This window comes from Diabrotica undecimpunctata, chromosome 4, assembly GCF_040954645.1.
Source record: "Diabrotica undecimpunctata isolate CICGRU chromosome 4, icDiaUnde3, whole genome shotgun sequence".
Classification (NCBI taxonomy): Eukaryota; Metazoa; Arthropoda; class Insecta; order Coleoptera; family Chrysomelidae; genus Diabrotica; species Diabrotica undecimpunctata.
Genome location: NC_092806.1, coordinates 7,834,410 through 7,850,717, shown reverse-complemented (window position 1 = coordinate 7,850,717; position 16,308 = coordinate 7,834,410). Strand labels below are relative to the sequence as shown.

Genomic DNA, 16,308 nt, shown 5'->3' with positions numbered 1-16,308 from the left:
CTGATATGCTTTGTATCTCGAAGGCACCATTGTTCAGTCGTTTTAGATGATAGGTGAGGTCATTCAGGAAAGTAGGTAACACTAGAAAGATAGAAATAAGAAAACAAAAGAGAAAAGGAAAAGATCAATTGTTCACAAAAAAATTAAGCGCCAGTGTTTTTAAATATTGGAACCCCAAAAACAGAAATGGAATGCTCATTATACAAAAAGAAAGAATAATGGAAGGACCAATATAAATGTCACAAAAAAAAACGGGTGTGGCAGTCCAGTGGAACTGCCGGTAGAAGTTATACTTCTATACACGCGTTCGCCGTTAAAAATTTATATAAGAGTCAATCTGCACAATCATTACATCTGTAATGCTATAGGTAAGAGAGAGCAGAAAGAGAAAAAGAATTAGTTATATAGGTATATGGTGCATCGTTTGCTGTACATAAACATTTGACCTGTAATAGGAGTATAGTAAATGAAGGATTGTATCAATATTTTAATGAAAATATATATTTTTATTTTTATATATGTATAAAAGGAGTTGAATGCAAAAAAAAATTTACACATACTCTGATCTGCCACATATTCCACCAGTTCACTAGGTTAAAGGTTTACCATAACCAATCAAGCACAGATACGACTCAAAATGGCTTAAGTGACGTAAAATCTCCGGATTCTTCTATAATCCGTCGCACGTTTAATATTTTCCCTAGTGCCTCATCCCGAAACAGAATCAGCTACATACATCTGTAGTTTCTTCTCCAATATAAGTATATCCAATAGCTCTTTAATATAATATGGCAAATCTCCAACTATCATACTGTTGTAGCTCCTTCCTGTTAAAGCACCCAACAGTATCTTTTCAGGTTAATTTCCAATTTTTAATAGAGTGTCATTAAGGTGTTCAAAAAAATAATATTTTTCAGCCTTTATAGCATATGTTGATATATTGATACAGTATGTATCAGATCTCTCTTTCATATCATTAGGATTTGGTTCTCTCCATCTCCTCTTTGGCCATTGGGTTATGACTTACATACTTATTAAATATCGTGTTTCTACTATATTTATAATGTAGTAAACAATTGTTTTGGTTTTAGTTAATAAGATTCCGAGATAGCATCCACAGCAACAGCAGCTCGGCATCAGAAGCAATCGATTCCACGATAGAAACAGTGCGAGGCAACGTGGAATGGATGCAAAAGAACTACCATCAAGTGGAGCAGTGGCTTCGGAAAAACAAGAACAATTTTGATACTTTATAAAGCTATATTCTAATGAAATTAATTTAAAAATTTTATATTATAAAGCGTTAGCTAGAAAGCGAGACCGATTTCCATTTGGTGATAAATAAATATCAGCTAAGAAAGTTATTTTTGTTACAGAATTTATCAAATATGTGGTGATTAGAGATAGTGATTGTTGCCTCAATAGAAGGTTTGAATGTTAACTGAAATGCACATATTTTTGGTAAAAGACTTTTTTTAATTATTGACAGTATTGCACTCCACCGAGGCAAATTAGATGTAACTTGGCTAAAGAGATAAAAGAAAGTGTATATAAGTGGATTTTTGTAAGAGATATATTTCAGGACTGCACATAAAGAGATATATTCCAATATTATCCATATATTAGTAAATTGTATCAAAGTGACACATTTTATTTCTAAGAATAGCCTATCTTTAATTCAAAACATCTCCAAGAACCATATTGTACCATTTTGGGAGGCTTTCAAAACATTTACTGCTACTTACCAATAACAGTTATCAGCCACAACTATCTAAAGATTTGGGAGATGAAGTAATGTCAAATCTGGCGGACAGAAAGGAATCCACTTATTCGTGCCTCAAATCAACCAATCCCTCTTTAGTCTTGAACACCCACTGTGTCTTGGAATGCACCATTATGAATAGAGAGATATCTCTCGGAAGAGACCTTCTTTATTTCTTATTTTTAGCTACATAGTCTCTGCGCATTTATGTGTGTTCATATTACCCAATATGCTCACGAAAATATTAGTGATAACACTTTTTTACCATCCACTTTTTTCTACAACAACTCTTGATGTTATCAACGTGCTTCTGATATCAACTTATCCAAAAATATTAAGTTATCTTGCCTAATGACCCCTATTACTTGAATCTCTTTTGTACATACATAATATGTTCAAATTTTCTTGCAAAAAATCGTAGCCATATACATTTTCTTTAATCTCTAACGCCTGCATCATTTCGACTGAAGTATTTATTGTTTTGGTAGTATATTTTTTATTTGTATTCTTCATATTTTTTTAAAGTAAGTCGCAAAATCCATAAAACAATATATACATCAGTAACTTTAGGATATATATTTTATTTAAACCGCGGTAACTATTTTAATATTATAGCTAATGATATGACTCTGTTTACACGATCTAATTTATTGTAAAGTTGTATTTGTAAGAAACTGAGGGCGTATATTATATAAAAATGTTGAGAATTGTAGAGAAATAAATATAAACATTTTTTTTTAGTTTTAATTAATTTTCCGAAAACTATTTATGAAAGCTCTAATTATAAGAACTAATACCACCGGAAATGACAAGTTTTACCCCAAAATTGTCAAAGGACAAGCTCTATATATCTGAAAGCACAAATTATTAGGATAAGTCATCGCTCGACCTATGTTAATATATACGTCTATTGCTGGGAAGTAATATCAATTTGACAGTTGACTTAATTAGTCTCAATCTTGTATATATTACCAAATGCATAGTGGCCAACGCCAGGCTAAGGCTATAATGAGCATCTACGTTAACTAGCCACTATGTCGATACACAAAAGAAGACACATACCGTAAACAGGAACAGGAAGGGTAAATAAATAAACAAATATGTCTTGTAAATATATAATGTTCATTATATACATATTGTATTACATAGTTCCAAGAAAAATGAAATAAATATTGCCGCAACTATGAACATCGGGCATTTAGAGTAAGCTACAAAATTTTGATTAAGATTTCAGAATTTTGTTTGGAAACTCTCAATGTTTTACCGCAAACAGTTTAACTATTTTGATTGATTCTAGTATAAGTTTGTAATATATATTTTTCGTTATTGTCTACCTTTGATGCCCTGAGAGTTCTCAAACTGTACGAAAATTCCATGTACAATATTTTCGTGCATATTTCAAAGTATTTTAAAAAGTTACTATACGGATTAGATTGTTTCTACATGGCTGTTACAATGTTATGTATGAAGTAAAAAGAATTTAATAACAGAAAGATAGAGTAAAACCCAAAATCATTTCCAAGGCAGTCAAAAGGAGCCAAACTATCAATAGAAGGATTTTTCAACAATTCATGTTTGAAATCCCTCAATTTTGCCGTAGTCAAAGGCCTTCGTACACTGTACATCATGTGATAGATAGTTTATTACTCTTGTAAACTGACCGTTTTCCGTATAAAATAGCACTACAAATCTGTTAGATTTTCCTTCTTCTACACGTGCCATATCAAAATTATCCAACGTTGGTGATCACCATTACTAGGGCTTCTTGATCTTCTGCCACATGAATGATTATCCTTAAAAAGGCAAAAGTACTACCGGAACTACACGTTGCAAATATAACGATATGTGGCTAATGAATTAACTCCAAAGCCAAATTACTCTACAAATATACACACTGTCATTATTTTACAGTTGATAATAAAAATGCAGACTTAATAATCACTTTCGCCTACTTGTGTTAAAGAAAAATCATAAAAAACAAAGAATTTTATGAACAAATAGTATTAAAGTACATTTATTTATTTTGGGCTAGCCTCAGAACTTTTCACATTGTCCTCGTAAGAGAAATTTTATTAGATCCTTTTACGAGGGGCATCCAGAGAGTAAGAATATAATCATTTTTAAGTATAATTTTCAACATAAAACATTCGTGATGTATTGATAGGAACATATTGTAACAAGGTCGCTTCCCGTCTGGCTAAACCTAGCGCAGATACGAGATCTGCTGTCATTCAGCTTGTCAATTGACGATGAATTAGAAGCCAATATCCACCTTGTTGATACCCGCTAGGTAAGTTAAAGTATTTAAAAAGACATCTTATACACATGAACGCAGAACATGGACAGAGACATTGGGCTGTCATTAATATGTTAGGACACCCGAAAGTAAAGTGGTAGAAGTTAAAGGATTTGGCAAGAATTTTTAGTAGTAGAGAGCTGCAGTAGCCTACCTAGAATTTGCCTCGGGGGGGGGGAGGGTTTGGTATGATGTTACCTCCATTTTGAGTCCTTAAAATGGTGAGTAACAGTGTGAGGGTGTAGGGTCCTGGGGGGGGGGGTTTAACCCCCAAAACACTCCCTGCTTGAACAGTAAAGAGTTGTAAAACAGTAAAGTTGTGGTGCGAGCTAACAGAGAAGGCTCTCCGACAGGCAGAATGGAAGAACGTTGTTAAGCAGACCAAGACCTACAGAGGGTTTTAGCGCCATTAGAAGAAGACAGGGCTTCCAGAGAAAGAAGATAAGGATATATACAAGGTAGCTACTGCTAAGGAAAGATCGTCTGCACAGCTGTATGAAGAGTTGTAAGATTGCTAAAGCAAAGGACAAGTCATCAAAAAACTTGACCCGCGTGCGGTAGATTAAAAGAGCGGATGGAAGAGTGTTAAGATCCGAAGTTGAAATAAAGCTAAAAAAAATCAATTATTTCTGAATGTTTCCCTTCAAACATAATGTAGTTTGGTACCTGAACTAGATTTTATCCAACGTCTTCAAAACATTAGTTTGTTTCCCAAAAGTGACCTAAAATCTTCTCAAAGGGTTTGTTTCTTTTGTAAACCGGTAATTTTCTTCATTTTTCTAGTTAAGAAACATGTTCATATTATTTCCCGTCGCATATTTAAGAAGTGAATTAAAAAGTATTTTTTTAATATGGAAACAACATTATCTACAACTCTTTCAATTGATTTAATACATTTATCACCGAGTACAAGAGACAGGAACTTCTCCACTGAAATAAAAAATAAGGTGCAGAGTCATTTGTAACTGTTCTCTTCTGAAGTGCATTTTGAATAGATATAAAGTGAAAAATATATTTTTCATTTATCATAATATAACAGTGCTGCTACAAGCATCACTGAGAAATTGTACGTTTAAGGGCCACTTGCTATTACTTTAATGTTTATAGCAAAGGTGCATATTCGTAAATACTTTCACCAACATTGAACGAATTTCTGTTTAACATTAGTCATCCAAAAAGAAAATGCTAAAGAAAAAATATTCCTCCATTAAATGCAAAATTTTTTACTACCAGTGTTCAAACAAAACAATTTTTACTAATCCATTTGTAGGCTAAACAATAAAAACTTTTCACATTGTCCTCGTAGGATGTTTATATGCAAAATGCCTTTACGAGGGACGGCCAGAGAGTGAGAATAAACTGCTGTATATCGTATCTAAGTATAAGAATTTTTTTTAAAGTTAACGATATCAGTAAACGTGGAGACAAGTTTCTCAAGACCTAGACTCTAAGTATTGTTTATATCATAACGCGCGTAACTCAGTTATGAAATGAAGTATCTGCTGTTCGTTCCCCGATATCCCCGCCTACAAAGGTGTAGGAGTTTATGTCATTGGGTTTCTCGTTTATTATAGCGCATTATGTCACGTGGTCCCCTTGCGGGAGTCAGCAAAGTAAGATTAAGACCAATTAATATCAATACCTCGTTTATTATTCTTATAATAGTGTATCTAATACGAAGTTAAAACTCTGTATTAAAATATATCTTATAAGCCACAACCTCTACATTAAGTAGAGTGTTTTAAAACAGCAAATGCACCGAAAATATTGCACAGTATGATTTGCAAAGAATGAGTATTTTGCCTGTAGATTCAATAATATTAATATTGTAGTCATGTACCACACAATATAAGGCATTTTTGTACAAAAATTTGTAGGTATACGTTACTTGTCTACCTTTTTATTTTTTTTAGAGTTATACCAAGAAAGCATTACCACAACTTTTGATGTATCACCAACCGTAAGAAGGTAAATTTGGAATACACTTTTCTGTCTTAATAGGAAATTATTTAAATGATATGCTTTTAACTGCTGAATAGGTTACGTTAAGTTAGAAGTTACGTGGTTATCAGTTACCAAGTAAAAATTAATATTTTTCGTAAGAGAATCTGAAGGCGAAATAATTACTCTTTATTAATAAATTTAGAGAAAAACGCCATAGCCATAAGCTAAGAATTGTTTTCTTTTTAGTAAAAATATTTGGACAATATATGACGTATTTAAATAAAAGAAATAGCAGTTGAAATTTTATACTGAACAAATGTGGAATAAATTTTTTTTATAAAATCGAATATTGAGTAGATTCTGAATCTACTCCATATTGAATAAATTGGGTAGATAGGCCTTACTTCTGCACAAATGGTTATGGTTATTAAACATGGTTCAAAGTCCACAGACAATATCAAATTACGATGAAATCCCTACAGCCCTGACCGTGCGACCTAAAACGTGGCATTTGACGTAAGTGAAATACAAATGTGACGTGTGACATTTGACGTTAAAAGTCACGTTCTACGTCAAATTTTATATCCGAATTACACGTAAAATGTCATAATTTATGTCACATTTCACGCAAATGTCCTCTGTGGGATGTTTACAATTGGTCCTGAAGTAAAGTTGCTCATCTACTAAGCTTATATTGTTGAAGAGTTTTAGTTTAATAATATATAATAGCAAAAATAATCTGAAATGGGTATTTACTAGATAAAATATAATTTTGTAATTTTTAGTAAAAAAGCATGCTAGTGAGTTAAATAAAATACAACTGCTGGTGGTTTTTGTGTTTAAATAAAAAAATTCAACTACTAATATGTCCAAATACAACAAACAACTTCGGATAAACTGTGTTCATAGGTATTAGCTTAAATATATAAAAATAAAGATGCAGGCTGCTTTGAGATATGGCAACACAGCTGTACATTCAATCTGTCATCAGAGATTTTTGTGACACTACTGCTACTCAAGGTTAGTAGATGTTAACATTTTACTCAACACTTTGAGAACATTTTACTGTCATTTATAAATTTTTGACAATTCTAAGAAAAATTTATCAAATTTTCTACATAACTATGTACCCAATAGTTATGCAACCCATTCAACGCCTTAGTATCCAAGTGAACATACTTTCAGTGCGATTGAAATAAAAAAAGATTGAAATTTTTATGGCGAGTCTAATTGAGCAGGAACATGGTAAGAGACAGGTACATACAGTTTCTCATACAAATTTTTAGCCATATCTCAAAAGCATAAGCGTCAGTATTTTTAAATACTCCATAAATAACTAAATGTGGTTGATTTAACTTGTAAGCTTGTAGTTGATTAACTTTTGTAAGCAAAACCTAACTTTTAAAACCGTTGGTGAACAGTTAATCGTTATTTTGCTTAACAATTAGTATACCTATGAACAAAGCATAACATTTGTGTGATGTAAGTTCCCACTAGTAACAGTATATCACAAAAATTGGCAACGTGTAATATATGCAGCAATCTTTAGCTCGCTTCATTCTGGTTCTTGTAACGACAATATCAACACACACAGCAAGACTGCAAGAGAAAGAGCAAGAAAAATATCTAATTGGTTAAAGAATATCAGTTTGTCGATAGACTGATTATATCATCGTTGGCCACAAATAGGATGAAGGGTTAAAATGCCTAAAACCATAACTTGGAGAATGAGGACAACCAATGAGACAGAGATTCTCCAATAATCTTTTTATTTGCTGTTTACATAATTTCTTTAGTAACTTTTGAGTACCGTGATATATGGTTACAGTACATTCTCTATTGTGAAGAACGTCTCCATGGTTACACTACCATTCCCTGTTCTGAAAAACGTTTCTTAATTCTACCAGATCGAATATAGTGTTCAAAACTTTTAGAATTTAAACTTTTACATTACAAGCGATCGCCCGTCTCCAGAAATGTCTCCAGGAAGACGGTTTTGGGTGTAATTTATAACAGAAGTTAAGTACTTTTGAAAAATGTACTAGTGTAATTGAAAAAGAGCAGTTTTAAATGTTTTAGATCGTTTGTAATGTGAAAGTTGAAATTCAGCGTTTTTTAAACATATTTCAAATGCCTCATTTTTTCTGTCAAAACTCAAAACTAAAATTTCATGCTATAGGTTTTGAAGATTAGGTTGTAGTTATGGAAACTCCATAATGGCCAGTCAATGAAAGGGATACATTGTATTGATCTCATGAGAATCTCATGCAGTTTCACAGGTCTACTGCATGTCCCACAATATCTGATCCCAAAGCCCGAACTGTAACGGTCCCCATCCCGCCTTCCCACCAAGATGCCCACATCGCAACACAAAACCCAATAATTACAATCAAACCCAACCAGTATACACATCGAAACAAATCCCTTCATACGACCTCTCCTCCGATACGAAATTATTAATACACTTCATATCCATGATCCTTTTCAACGTCTTCTCTGAAAAGAAAAGCGCAACCATCCGATACCTTAACCAAATATCCAACACTATACGGATATGCCATAACCACCTCCTGCTTTAATAACCTTATAAACCAAACCTTCACCCAACTCCTTACATAAACACACAACACTACACCCACATGCACACCGAATACACACATCTAAACCAATAAAAACACACCTATCATTTATCCACATATACACTTTACCTCCACCACGCTCACATTCGTAAACATAGAGAAAATTCAACAGCACACAACCAATAAATATATCAATACACCACATTCATAAACACCCAAACTCATTACCAAACGATAAACAATGAGCACCACACACACTCCTTAAGAGTCGAATTAAATATCACAAGGACAGGGAAAGATTGGTTTTCTGTGGTTTCCCAATCTCATTGCACAACGATACCTGATCCTAGGTGAGGACACAGCCACAGCTATCCTCCACGCGTGTTACCCAAACAAATAAAGGCCATCTGAAAGCAACCGTTTCCCATGGAACTTGTACTTAGTAGCGGGCTTGGTCCACACGGCCCCAACAGGCGGAAATAATTCTCCTGGCCCTCCTGCTTTACAGCGGTGGCACCCTGTCTTAGTACATTGAACCTAGACATACAAACTGCACCAAAACAAAAATCACCCTTGAAGAAGCATAAAGCTTAAACAAGGTAAATACAAAAGACAGAGAATCATAAAAAATGGAAAAAATCGCGCCACCTTTATTTATTTAACACCTTTATAAAAACTGACTTCATTGGCGGCAAAGTACAAAAGTGTTGCTACGAAAGCTGCACTATTTACCTTTAAAACGCATCTTGATTTTTGTCGATAGGGTACTTGGATCAAAAGATATTGAACTTTACCGTCGAGCTGATACAATTTTTTTTAAGCATTGATTTCGCGCGCGTAACAGACATTCAAAATCGCCGATCGCTTCAATCGTTGTTTTTAAGAGAACTGTTCATTCATGATTTTAGCTACATTTGTTATTTAAAACATTTTTTTCTATGGCGTACAGATTCTTGGTAAATCGATTTTTTCCCTTTTCGCCTCTCTACGTGGGGGGTTTTGGGAGAAAGTCCGAGGGTAAAAGTCGTAAACTTTTTTGCATCTGTTTTAGCGTCCTAAAATTGACATTTTCGGCAAAATTCAGCTTGTTCGTATGATTTTTAGAGGTTCAGTTTCATTTTCGTCTCTGACGACTGGAGTAATAATAGAATATATTAAATAAAGACAGCAATATGATGGAGGACGTTGGTTAATAAAGGTAATTTAGAATTTAAAAAATTTCAAAACTACAGCGTCTCTATTATAACTAGTTTGCGTATTATTTAAATTCATTTCCGTGTCTTAAAGTGATCGTTTTCTCACAAAGAACTATTATAACGACTAAAATCATTACCTCTCATATACTACATACTTTACGACCTAACGTTTTCTTTTTTGCAATTAATAAACTCACACCTGCAAAAGAAATGTTTTCAATTACTTTGTTCGAAAAAAAAATTGCTTCAAAAGTTAGTCCAAAAGCATCTAAAAGTGTATTGTATTGTATTGGATGTAATGAAAGATTGGAAGCTCTGTGCCGAGCAGTGAATGCTCCATTATTTTTTGAGAGAACAGGACATTTTCCATGATTTGCTGATTACACCCTGTATATTATATAAATGACGGTGTTTGTGATTTTCTGACTACACAACGCTCATCAGCTCTCACCACAACCTCTGTGATGTGCCATGTGTGACGATATACGAGCCCCTTCCCATATCAGTTGGCCCACCTATGGATTTTTTCAGTTTAAGTCGATTACAATAAACAAATTATACTCTGCATGTTTTTATAAGTTCCCATATTAATTAATATGGCATTTTTATTAATATTTATTAAAAACATTACCCTTATGGTTTTTTATTTATTTTCAACAATAAAAAAAAATTCACTAAACCCTGGCTATGCATTCACTTAGGTAGCTATGGAAAAGTGACATCAAAACAATAGTATTGTCAGTTAATGTCAAATGTATTTTGTCGTATTGTAAAACTTTTTGCCGTTTGTGCATTATACAATGGGTCGAGGTAAAGTTATTGATGAGAAAATTTGTTCAATCGTTATTAGATTTTATCCAATTCGGAAATCGCGAATATGCTGCAATTGTCACGCTATAGTGTAATAAATATAGTCAGAAGATACAAAACTACAGGTTCGGTCGTCACTAAACCTAGAAATGTACGAAAATGTAAAATAACCGAAGCAGATCAAACGGCATTAAGACGCGTTATAGTGAAAAATCGACGAGCAAATTATATGGAGTTAAGCATTTTATGGAGTGACGTTATTGGAAGACACGTTTCTAGATCAACATGTCACCGAGAGGCCCACAAATTAGGATTTGGTACTTACAAAGTAAGTTTTATAGCTGAAAAGATTAGTACGAATTGTTTTTAATAAATTTTATTTTACTTAGGCTAAGGAAAAGCCACTTTTAACATTGCAACAAAAGAAAAATATACCAAAATGGTCAAAAGAGCATAAGAGTCCAGATTTGAAGTGTGTGTTGGAGACAGTAGGAGTCGCGTCATTCGTAGGAAAAATTGAGCTTTCTATCGCGACTGTCTGAAGAGATAAGTCAAATTTCCTGCATCTGTCCTGATCTGGAGCAGCATGTCGTCTAAAGGTGTCAGAAAGTTTAATTTTATGGATGGGATTGTAAATCCGCACAAATACTTGAATTTTTTAGAAGAATCTCTTTTTTAGCGATTATGGAAAACCGTTTAACATCAGCGGAAGATTTTGTCTTCCAACAGGAGACCTCAAAAAAGAGTTTAAAATGGATTGAAGACTATGGCATACCACATCTAGAATGGGTTTCTAACAGCCCCGACTTGTCCCCGATAGAGACTTTGTGGCGCGAAATGAAAAAAACTTTGAAAAAATATCCTGCCAGGTCCGTCAATGAATTGAAGAAAAAATTCAAGAAATATGGGAATCCCATTAGAAATAAAGGGAATGTAACTCAGTGGTAAACTTTCACATTTTGTTTTTGTTAAAATTAAAAATTCTATGCGTTTTTTAAATTTATGATTTTTTAAAATTTAATTTTCTTATCAATCTAACATGGCCAACTGATATGGGAAGGGGCTCGTAGGTATAGTAGGTGCCAAATAGGGTTACAAATATACAGGGTGTAGTCATAAAATTGTCTCTTGTTCTACTTAGTGTGGTATGTGACTTTATAATAATTTTAAATGTTTACTTACTACTACAAATACTTAATTCTTTTATAGCCTTTAGGTAACACTTTGTGATTATCTGATCATGTCTATAAAATATCTTATATTTAGGCGTTAATATCCCAAAAACTCTTCATTAACCACTAGGGCTAAAAGGATTAGGATTAAAATAGGATTTTAAATAGGTAAAATAGGGAAATATATATCATAAACCTGATATTCGCTGACGATATAATATTGCTATGACTATGAAACAACTGGTTAGTGGTTAATAAAGGGCATGACGGGACAACGCACTACTTCACTTTCTTCTTCTTGTAGTGCCTATCCGTTTCGGGATATTGGCGACCATCATAGAAATGATGGTCTTTGTCTTTCTGGTCCTCTTTTTCCTTGTAGAATTTATAACAGCAACCCACATCTTTCGCTGTTCCTTATGATGTGACCGAGGTATTCTATTTTGGATGTTTTTATTATAGGCCACCTTGGTGTGGAAAAATTTTGTTGACCCTGGGGAAAAGCATCATCCTTTCAGGTACAGGTGACTCGCGACACCGGCGATATAGAGTGCGTGTATTTATAGTCATAATATTATACACCATGCCTTGAACTCACAGTATCTTTTAGTCTCGTCGATAAAAAATCTTCTTGGCCAGTATTTAACAAACATTAAAACAATTTGGACTGATAATTATTAATTTTTCTTTATTTTCCTCACAACTGATATGAGCAAACCTTCCACATAACACATTGTGATGTATTAACACTTTAATTTGCAATATTGTCATTACAAAAACCAATATTAATAACAACTAAATTTATTGATATCGATAAGAACAACTCGATTTCTTCAATAACTATACAACGCAGTAAAAAATTGTATACACTCCAATCTGTATGCTTAAATTTCTATATAATGTACAATCTCAATAAATAATACTCTCATGCTAATTGTAGACGATATTTCGACATTTATAGTCTAGAATTGGTTCTAAGATAAGATTTTTTAAACTTACGGCATTTTGATATAGTCAATAAGTAAAATTATTATAATACTTATGTTTGCAACAAAAGAAAAACATTTAACTGACTATTATTGTCTAGAAAAACACACATTTTCAACATTTTTTTTATCTTATCTATTATATATAGCAATCAAACTTTTTTTTATATTATTATACAATAATTTTCCTGTCCAAAAATTACTGCTCCATGGCATACAGTTAATCTCTGGAACGGCCAATCTGAAATATAAAATTCGAGAAGGGTTTTAAAAAAGGTGTGCACTTGAGTGACAGTTTACCAGAAAAATTAAAAATTCTAAAAAAAACAAAATGGCGACAATTGAAAGAATTGTTCAAAGATCGACCTTTTTTTCAGTCACAAAACCTTTATTATTATATTTTATCAAATTGTGGTAAACTGTCATAGAGAAAACCAAAACAAACAAAATGCATCAAGGTTTATTAAAATCGACCGACTAGTTCCGGATATTAATTGTCCGTCAGTTTTAAAAACAATTTATCTTTAATATCCTGATCTAGTCAATCGATTTTAATAAACCTGGATGTATTTTGTTTGTTTTAATTTTCTTTATGATAGTTTACTACAATTTGACCAAAGAATTAATTTTTTTATTGAAAAAATTCGAAAATGTCCGCCATTTTGTTTTTTTTTTTTTAACAATTTTTAATTCTGGTAAACTATCACGTAAGGGCACTTCTTTTTTAAAACCATTCTCGAATTTTGACCAAAAAAATTAATTTTTTTGACTGAAAAAATTCGAAAATGTCCACCATTTTGTTTTTTTTAAGAATTTTTTATTTTTCTGGTAAACTATCACGTAAGGGCACTTCTTTTTTAAAACCTTTCTCGAATTTTCTGTTTCAGATTTGTCTTTTCAGAGAAGAACTGTCCGCTATGAAGCAGTAATTTTTTGAAAAAAAATTTAGTAATCTTCAAAAGTTTAATCGCTATATATTGTTGAAAATGTGCCATTTTTAGCATTCTAGACAGTTATATTACCTTAAATTTATCAAAGGTATCATAAACTCCAGCAAGAATTATACCACTAACATTTTTAGAAAGAAATAATAATTTTCATTGAACTATGGAAAATTCAAAATGTAGTATCTTAATATTGAATAGAATCACTGCTTAATGTGATATTTAAGTCGTTAAAAAATCTAATGAAGAAGTTAAAAAGAATATTAGAAAAGAAAAATCGTTTGCTAAATCATCAATTTGGGATTAGAAAAATATTAGAAAACATATCAGAAAAAAAAATCGGAATAACAAATCGTTATTAGAAAGAATCATTACCAGAAAATGTTTGTTCTATCGTGTTATTGATATCTAAGACATCCACACACGATAAAGTGAATTTAGGGCAGGAATACCACAAGGTACCATATTTTTCCCAGTCCTAATACTTTTTTTTTATATATTTCAAATTTCTTAATTATAACATACCACTACTGTCACTTTGCAGATAATGTTGTTCTTGAGCAATGAAGAAACTACTGAAAATCTGATGATAAAGATGAATTTACAAAATATACCCAAAGATGAAAGAGACTAAATCAAGTCACATTAATTTCACTTTCAGAAGGTTTAGAAATCTTCCAATTAGAGTTAGTTACAGACAAGATTCTTACACAACTTCTGCAAAAACTAAGTCACAGAATTGTACTGAAACTTGTTTGTTTTAGTTAAGTAAATACAGTTGAAAATTTTCAAAAATATAGTTTGAATTTATCCAGAATGCTCTGTTTACTATCAAAATGAAACATACCTACAAGTTTTCTGATCGATAAAAGCGGATCTGAAGAAGAGTAAAAGAAACATTATTGAGTGTTCAAGATAAAATCAAAAAAGTCAAATATAATAAATGTTACTGATACTTTTCTTGCCGATTTTTCATTTACCATAAAATTTTTCTATATTGCAATTTTCTCATAGTACGAGCACAAAATTACGATATACAATAAGTAAATGCCAAAATATCGTCATTTCTTACTATCTACGCATATAAACATATGCTACAGTATGTTTTTATATATCAACAATAATATCAACATGGATTGATTATACAAATTCAACGACGAACGTTGAAACCAACAACAATATTATTTATTATAATAGCAATAGTACACGAGTAATCGGGAGGTCGTTACTTTGGCTACCTGTTGTCCATTACTACTTGTTTAAATCCTTGCACGCCCGTAGACATCTGCGATTTGACTTCGTGATTGCCTAACGCTGCTGTACCGTCTTTGGCTATGAAGAGTTGAAGGCCTGAAGCTAAAAAATAAACAATAATAATTACTATACTTAGGCAAATATCTAGGGATTTTTTCAGTCAATATTTCAGTCCTCAATATTACCGACAGTACCTATAGATACTACCTAATATTCTTGGTATTGTGTAGCAGGTAACCGATTATAATCCCGTAATAAAAGGGTGTTTCAAAAGTTTATTGAGCGGGGTATAAAGAGAATTGTCCTTTTGCAATTCATTTGTAAGTACTAAATATTTAATACTTTTCTATATTTGATATGTTATTTAAAATATTTTAATGACTGCATAAATTACCGTTAATAAAACGGGAATAATATAACTAAATTTTAGGCTAGTACATTAAGGCAACTTCCGAAGATATTTTTGCTATGAGAAGGCCTTGATACAAGAGCTCTTGGTGTTAGGAAAAATAAAAGGTCTATCTGGTGTTGACCGAGAGCTTCTGTAGAATAGATCTGCCAAGTCCCGCGTATTTACAAAATAGTTTATTGAAGATGGAAGCCAATTGGTTGCAGTACGGTTTTCATTAGAGAACATAACATTTTGCTGGAGTGTGATAGTAGATATGCTATGTACGTTCTGGCGCAACCCCTAATCGCAATCCTACGTTCGTCGTAGGATGACGTGCGAGATATCGCTAAAAAGGGGATGAAAAATGAGTTTGAAGTTCCACCACTGGCGCTCACAGCGTTGTGGTTAATTTGTCGCTGACTAGACGCTGACTTAATGCTGACAACGTTGTGGCTTAAACCCCATTTTTCATCCCCTTTTTAACGATACCTCGAACGTATTAATGTACCAGAAGGTACATAGCATATCTATTAGTGATATTTGTGTTATAGTGATTTAGCCATTGTGCAGCTGGTAGGACGAGAGATCTCAAAATTTTCCTCGTTGATAAACAACACAATTATTGTTTCGATTAAATAGGTTTACTAACAAATTTTACTACATGCTCATAATAGTTGCGGTAGGCCTATTATGTAGGTCAATGTTATACAAACATTTTCTGCCTAGTCATTCGATTTGAGGGTTTAATAAACAGCGTGTGGAGTGTGCGTAGAATAACTAAAATAAACATATTATTTTTTATGACAATGGACGTATTCCTGTTCACGCTTTAAGTAAAACGCGTGCATCCTTCACAGGAGTACAACTGGTGTAGAACAGACGCATGAAATACAATGACGATCGCCAGAAGTAGGCCGAAACCATATCGCTGACAAGAAAAACTCGTAGAAGAGATAGGAGAAAAGCTATAGCTA

General features: G+C 32.7%; 2 protein-coding genes across 8 annotated transcripts in view; one reads left to right on the top strand and one right to left on the bottom strand.

Annotated features, from left to right (window-relative positions):
• Positions 1-2,495, top strand: part of LOC140439099 (aminopeptidase N-like) — a 203,434-nt gene extending 200,939 nt beyond the window's left edge. For all 4 annotated transcript variants that reach the window (XM_072528786.1, XM_072528784.1, XM_072528785.1 and 1 more), the window contains one exon: positions 1,092-2,495. In XM_072528786.1, the coding sequence (XP_072384887.1) occupies positions 1,092-1,256 (165 nt within the window). In that variant the 3' untranslated portion in view covers positions 1,257-2,495. The remainder of the gene's footprint in view (positions 1-1,091) is intronic.
• A 377-nt stretch (positions 2,496-2,872) lies between these two features.
• The window catches only part of LOC140439096 (EEIG family member 2), a 216,893-nt gene continuing 203,457 nt past the window's right edge, over positions 2,873-16,308 (bottom strand). For all 4 annotated transcript variants that reach the window (XR_011950601.1, XM_072528777.1, XM_072528779.1 and 1 more), the window contains one exon: positions 2,873-15,045. Coding sequence is in view for 3 of the 4 variants with exons in the window: in XM_072528777.1 (XP_072384878.1) it covers positions 14,924-15,045 (122 nt within the window). In the remaining variant the exon portion in view is untranslated. The remainder of the gene's footprint in view (positions 15,046-16,308) is intronic.